This window comes from Petaurus breviceps, unplaced genomic scaffold, assembly GCF_028583685.1.
Source record: "Petaurus breviceps papuanus isolate PSGF00001 unplaced genomic scaffold, PetGlider_PUasm1.0 90778, whole genome shotgun sequence".
Classification (NCBI taxonomy): domain Eukaryota; kingdom Metazoa; phylum Chordata; class Mammalia; order Diprotodontia; family Petauridae; genus Petaurus; species Petaurus breviceps.
In genome coordinates this window covers 1,103,689-1,110,992 of record NW_027187343.1, presented here as the reverse complement: position 1 = coordinate 1,110,992, position 7,304 = coordinate 1,103,689, and the positions used below count along the sequence as shown (strand labels likewise).

At 43.0% G+C, this 7,304-nt stretch overlaps 1 protein-coding gene across 2 annotated transcripts in view; it reads left to right on the top strand.

Annotated features, from left to right (window-relative positions):
* Positions 1–6,672, top strand: part of ITPKB (inositol-trisphosphate 3-kinase B) — a 165,018-nt gene extending 158,346 nt beyond the window's left edge. For both annotated transcript variants that reach the window (XM_069069107.1, XM_069069110.1), the window contains exon 8: positions 2,678–6,672. In XM_069069107.1, the coding sequence (XP_068925208.1) occupies positions 2,678–2,893 (216 nt within the window). In that variant the 3' untranslated portion in view covers positions 2,894–6,672. The remainder of the gene's footprint in view (positions 1–2,677) is intronic.
* The last annotated feature ends 632 nt before the right edge of the window (positions 6,673–7,304 follow it).

The window sequence follows — 7,304 nt, the reverse complement described above, 5'->3', positions numbered from 1 at the left end:
TGGGGGTGGGGGGTGGAGGAGGGAATGCAACCTAACCCCGCCACAGCCATCCTGGGCCTGGCAAGTGTGGATAAATGCCATTGTGCAGGGTGCCCAGTGGGGGAGAATAGGAGGAGATGGTGAGGGAGGGAAATGCCTTTTTAATTCTTTCTTTAAAATTATCCAGGCCTTTGGGAGTTCAAGAGCTTTTATGGCATGTACACTTGTCTGTAGCTTGGAGACTGTGTGTGTGTGTGTGTGTGTGTGTGTGTGTGTGTGTGTTGTGTGGAAGAAAGCCCTCTTTCCCACTTCTCCTGCCTTCCTCCCACCTGACTCCCACCTGTAGTTACTTGTGCAGCAAGGCTACTCATTTTTAAACCCCAAATACTCACTCTTCTTCTCTCCAGCAATAGTATATTCCCAGGTTCCTTTCCCCTTTGTATACCCCAAAGCACTGGACCTCATATGCTGTGAGATGCTATCCAGCCAAGCCCCATCCCACAACATATCCCTTTCTAAGCCCCAGTTCTGCCCCTGTCTTGTCATAGTGAAACCCAATTGCTTGTACATATACCCCAGAACCCCACCCTGGGGGAGACATTTAGTAAATGGTGGGTAGGGAGCTAACTGAGGGGGCTCCATACTACCTTGTCTGGTCCTTGGTGGTCTAGCCTCCCTTCTAGAATGGCATCTGATGTTTCTGCCTTTGAAGCCTGCTCTCTGTTCACTACTCACACTGTCTCTGTATTTTATCAAAGGTTTACCCCTTCTTTCTCTGTACATCTCTGGGTCCATACCTTCCTCCCTAGACCACTGATGTCCTACTAATGCCTGACTTCCTCTTCCAGAGAAGGCTAAGAACAGAAGAATCAGGGGTAGCTAGGTGGTGCAGTGAATAGAGCACCGGCCCTGGAGTCAGGAGGACCTGAGTTCAAATCTGGCCTTAACACTTTCTAGCTGTGTGACCTTGGGCAAGTCACAACCCCAATTGCCCAGCCTTCCCCCTCCAAGAAGAAAAAAAAAAAGACCAGAAGACCCCTCTAGATGTTCAGGAAAGCAAAGATGAGAAGCTACTTCTGAAACTCCCCTCAGGAAGCTTACGTTCATTCTATAGAGAGATGCAGCATTTCCACATTAAATTACAAGACAAATAAGCATATGCAAAATATATACAATAATTACATTAATAACATGTATTGTATATTGCATTGCATGTAAAATAATATACAAATTATTACATATAATTATACACATTACATAAAATATCATACAATAATGAAATGATCTGGAGAGGGAGACACTTATGACTGAGGGGAATCAGGAAGTCTCAGAAGGTAGCATTTAAGCTGAGCTTTGAAGTCAGCTAGGGGTGTTAAGAGATGGAGATGGAGAGACGGGGGAACCTTCCAGATGTTAGGGATAACCTTGCAGTGGCATGGAAGATGGAGTATTGTGTGTAGTTTATTAAGAAGGCCAGTCTGGCTGGACTGTAGAATATATGAAGGGGAATAATGAGGAATAAGACCAGAAAGGTAGATTGTAGAGATTGTGAAGGGCTTGTAATTCCAAAGATAGTCGGAAACCAGTAGAGTTCATTAGGTAGTCATATATACTTTTAAAACAGTTGCCTTTTTTAAAAAACACCATTCATTGGTAAAGAACTTTGGATCTTTCTGTGGGCTTTTCCTATAGGCCCTCCCAGTAAGAGTGTTGCACTGTTAGGTGGGGTGAGTGAAGAGAGCACAGGAAGGAGACAGAATTAATAGCTGAGATTTTCAAGAAAGTCAGTTCACTGAAAAGTTTCACTGAGGTGGCAATAGTTCACAAGACATATCATTTATGTATCTCCTTCCTCCCTGCATTCATTATACAGACAGTTTAACATATTCCAGAGCACAATGCCTTTGTGGAAGTATTAGAAGGGACTTTCAAGGTCAGGTGTCCAAGCCCCTGCTCCCTGTAGCAGTTTATTACACACAGGTAGTCATCCAGGATCTGTGAGTGAAGTCTAGTGATGGGGAAATACACTACTTCTCTATGTTTCATGAGAAAGTCCATTTCATTTTCAGCTGACTCCTAGATCTTAAGAAGTCCTCCCTCCCAGCAACATGCTTCCAACCCATTGCCTTGGGTTTGCTCTGCAAAGTTATGCAGACCAAGCCTAATCTCTCTTCCACATGGTGTCCCATCAGATATTTGAAATTAGGAAGCCAGCCATAATATGCCCAGCAGAGACTTCTGTTCCTTGGGTAAACATCCCCTGATCTTCACTCACATGGCATGGTTTGGAGCCCTTCTGCCATCTTAGCTCCCCCACATCTGAGCATGATCTAGCTTGTGACTCAGAAGTGAGCTCAGGGCCCAACAGCATGAGCTGAGTAAAGCAGAGAACATGGGACTATAGCTTCCTTCGTTCTGAAAACCGTGTGGCCTTCAGTCTAAAGGGCCTCATTGTCTTTTTTGAGGGGGGAGGAGGGAGGGAGACAACTATAGCACATGTTGACTCATGTTGAACCTTGCGATTCACTAAAACCAGTGAAGGTAAGTCAGTAAAAAACAAGGTGATAAGTCTCAGTGTTCCATTCGTGAGCCTCAAGAGTGTGAGTCTTGAGATTCTGATAAAAAGGAGAGCCCCTGGGGGAACAACACAGACTATGGGTGTAGATTTTATTTCTGTCTCTCTTTCTGCCTGCTACAGGTCATTGGCAGCTCTCTCCTCTTCATCCATGACAAAAAAGAGCAAGCCAAGGTATGGATGATTGACTTTGGAAAAACCACACCCCTTCCGGAGGGACAGACCCTTCAGCACAACATCCCTTGGCAGGAAGGAAACCGAGAAGATGGCTACCTCTCAGGACTGGACAATCTCATTGACATCTTAACCGAAATGTCTCAGAGTGAGGCCCTCCCCTGAGTGCCATTTCTTCCCCTCCTCTTTGCTCTCAGTCTTCTCTCCTCTCCTCCTTCTCTCCCCTGCTGTCTGGATCCTAGAACTGACTTGCAAACTGCACTATAAGACACTTTCTAGAGAAGGAGAAGGGAAAAAAAGAAAAAGAGAGATTTCCAAGTTATCTCTTTTAAGTTAAAGGGTTTATGTTAAGGTTTGAACTGTTGTTTTTGTTTTGTTTTCTTGTAAATAGAATTGCATACTAGAACAACAATAACAGCAACAAAAAAGCCCCAATTCAGCTTTGACTTCTTATAGAAAAGGATCCATTTGGTTTTTGAGGGGTGGGGGCAGATGGTGACAGGCCCAGGTGACTGCTCAAAGCATCTTTTAACCTCCAGCCAAATTAATGCGAGCTTTTAAATACTACATTTTGTCCTCTGCTCTCCTCCAGACCGACATGTTCTTTCATTCTTGCTAAAGGAGAAAATCAGTGCAGCAGTGCCTGGTTCTGTAAGAGAGGATGCTCTACTTGCGCTACACAGACAGCACTAATCAGATCAGCAGCAGCCCTAGGGAGGGAGCCCCCGAGCAAATGCATTGGCAAGGATCAAGCTTGTCTGTGGAGACTTGCTACCATCTAGTGGCCGTTTTGGGTAATGCTCGCCCTTCTGAGCAGTCAGTGTGTCCCTCACCCTGGGAATCTTGTGTAAGAGACCTCACAATGAGAAAGACTTGGAAGAACCTGGAATGAGCAACCTCGGGGCTTCTGTAAGACTTAGAGCAAATCCTTTCATTCCACCTCCAATTTGAAATTCAATCCTTGGGGAAGTGGAGCCATAGTATTTCTGGGTTCAGTGGCAATTTGGGGGAGGGAGGGGAGAAGGGCAGAGAGGTAGGTCTTCCTATCTCAAGCTGGAAATTCAGTATCATTCCGCCAGGGCCAGATCCTACTTCTGATCGCTGCTCTTACAACCTAGGTTCTTCATTTGCCCCTCTCTCCTCAGGCAGCCTGGTGGCTTTCCATTTGAAGGGCTCACCATATTGGTGCCAAACTTAGTGTGGATACCCTTTCAGCTTTAGCTCTTCAGTAACGTATTTCCAGAAGGAAATAAGGCCAACTCTTCAATAGATAATGAACATAACCTTTGAAGACATTCAATTTTCCTCCCTACCAAACTTCTTTCCTTTTCCTTTATGCTCCCATCTCTATCCTTCACGAAGCTGAAATGTGAGGGTTGGAGTTGCTTAGCCAGGGTACTTGAAGACAAAACAGCACACAGAGGGGAGACATGAAAATGTGGGGACTCTTCAGCCCATGGAAAAATGTCAAAAGGTTCTCAGAAAATTCCCTGGAGGTTGACAAAGAACTCCCATCCCTTCAGGCCCTCTATCTTTCAGACCTTCCCCTCCAAACCTTTCCTTTTCTTCATCTGCAGTCATCTCCATCTACCACATATTCAGAAGGGCACAGCACTAGGAGCCCTAGGTTCTAAGAAATCTGAAATTGGTACCTGAGGGAATCTCTGGATGGTGTCATGCATAGAGGACGCACTGCATCTTTGTATTATTATGGTCACTCCCCCCCCCCCAAAAAAAAAGAGAGAGAAAGGAAGAATTTGAGGCATCGAGGACTTTTTCAACCAGGAATAGAGGATACCAAGTTAGCTAGATGAGAGAGAGAGAGAGAGAGAGAGAGAGAGAGAGAGAGAGAGAGAGAGAGAGAGAGAGAGAACAAGAACTATCTCTACAACGTCTTCAACATTGGGTTTCTTGGATGGAATTGTCCAGGTTAAGAGATTCCTGGGTCTGGGAGTTGTCTGATGATTTAATACCTCACCCTACCCACCAGGATCCCTTAGGAGAAGTACACATGGATGTACCTGGCTATAACACCTTATGTATGGGCACGTATTTATTTATCTTTGTATAGCTAGGAAGTTATCAGGAGGTGGTTTGATAGACTGAGTAGGGGAGGGACAATGAGGAGCTGTAAAAAATGTTAAACTTGTATAGATTTTGTTGAACAGAGAAGTGAGCTCCTGAGTAAGCTAATTCACCCCTCCCGCCTTCCTGCCCCAGCAAACAAAGAGAAACCCTATGATTTGCAAGTCAGCGACTATAGTGGGAAGGTGGGGGTGGGGGGGTGCTGAGATCCAAGAAAGCTTCGGGTCTCTTAGGAATGTTTATTGTGGATTCTGGGCAATTCTTGACCGAGATTGCCAGTAAAAGAGGCTCCAGAGGAAATCAGTCTCCCAATCAAATCAGTCAATCAGCAAATAATTATGAACACTTGTTCCTCCCACACAACTATAGTAAAGTCTCATGAATTCAAACCCTGCTAACCTAGAATTCTTATTAAGTCAGATGTGGGTGGGGCTGAAGTTTACTTTTACACCATATAGGGGAAAAAAGGTTTTGCTTAGCAAACCAATAGTTTAAACAGGGCCCTCTCCAGGCATCCTGATCTAGATCTTGCCACTGGACCCAGATGGCTCTGGAGGAGAAAGTGAAGCTGATAACTTTGCACATCCTTCCTCACTTAAATCTAATCCCCTTGCATATCACGGCATCATCTTTCTGATGTCTTCTTTGAGAACAAGGACAAACAGCAGCAACAATAGTTTATAAACAAGATCTAAGGAGATGTTGATGTTTAACCCACTTCAGAGTACAACTTTCAAGAACTCAATTATATATAGATTATGTGCTAAAAAAACACAATATTTCTTAAAGTTACTCATCAAAGCAGGTCCCTCAAGACTTCATCAGCCTTCAGTTTGGTTCCTTAAAAACGACCAAACTGCATTTCTTTCCAATTCTCCCATAGATGAGATTTTTCAGTGTTCAGGCAGGTTCTCCACCCAGTACCCAGTTCCCTTTCTCCCTGCTCAAAGTTGCTGAGGTTTACACCGTATTTCCAAGTTCCAAATTCATACTTCACCCTCCTTCCTTTTATCACCAGATCCCCTTTTCCTGTCCAGTTCATTGACTTTTTCATCCTGGCCTCCATATGGCAAGGGAACCCTAGCATGGGAAATCCATAAATATTTTTTTCCTTTCCTCTCAGACTTTAGTGCCTAACTAGGGTCTCCACTGGGTCTTGGACATTTAGGGACAGCAGGAAAAATGACTAAGTTGTATGTATGTATGTAATTCCCTTGTTTTTTTTTTCTTTAATAAGACTATAGCAAATAAGACAAGTCTTTTTACCTTTCTAAATTATGCAAGATTCAGTACTAATTTGTCTGCACTGTTGAGCTTGTATCCAAGTTTTATCTCTAGCTGCTTTAGGTGGATTTGCCTCTAGTGTCATGGAAGAAATTTTTAAATTATATTTATTTTGTGTTGGTTTTTTTTTAATTGCACAAAACACTAAGACTAAGTACATGTAAGTTTGTTTGGGTTTTTTTTAAAGCTTTTTGTTCTTTCTGAACTTACTTTCTCAGCTTTTTAGAAAGGGCTTAGAAGTAGCTCTCATGCATTTGTCAGATTTTCTTTTCCTGTTTTTTAGCTGTATTTAGCATTGCCTTTCTCTAGACATGGTTAACCTCCACATGTATATAAACCAGGCCCTTGCTTGAAGGATTTCACAAAAAAGCAGGTTGTTCATTCCTATTGTTGGTGCCTTCTCTTTTGGCCAAGAGCCTTTGTGCCACAGAGGTCTCTCCTTGATCCCTCAACCCTCTGCCTGGTCATTAGATAAAAATCTGAATTGTCATAAAACACCAGCACACAGTGCCTGTATGAAAAGCAACCAATGACCTGTAACTTTCTAAATAAAGGTATATGGAAACCATTGAAAAGGTCTCTCCGGTGTGTGTCTTTTGTAAAGGAATTGTAGTGTCGTGTTGGGGTAGGGGATTTGTATTAGGATTATAGAATTTCAGAGATGGAAAGGACCTTCAAGACAAGTCCAACTCTCTGACTTGAGAACTGAGGCCCAAGAAGGGAAGTGACTTGTCCAAGCCCACAAAGCTAGTAAGTGACAGAGCCCCAATTCAAACTTATATTTTTTTTTACTCCAAAGCCTCTTTTTTTTTTTAACCACACAAGTTCCTTGGTGGTCTCTGGTAATGGAGACAAGCCTAGTCTGTATTATTAAAAACTGTACAATTTGTATATAACATCTGTACTCAAACCTTTTTGAAGCTAGTGTTTTCTACCAACTTTTCCGCAAAACTTTAAAAAATTATTTGTTATTAGTTAGAGAAATGCAAATTAAAACAACTGAGTACCACCTTATGCTTATCAGATTGGCTAATATGATAGAAAAGGAAAATAATAAATGTTGGAGGGGATGTGGGAAAACTGGAACACTAATGCATTGTTGGTGAAGTTGTGAACTGATCCAACCATTCTGGAGAGCAATTTGGAACTTTGCCCAAAGGGCTATAAAACTGTGCATACCCTTGGAAGAAGGAGAAAGGGAGAGATA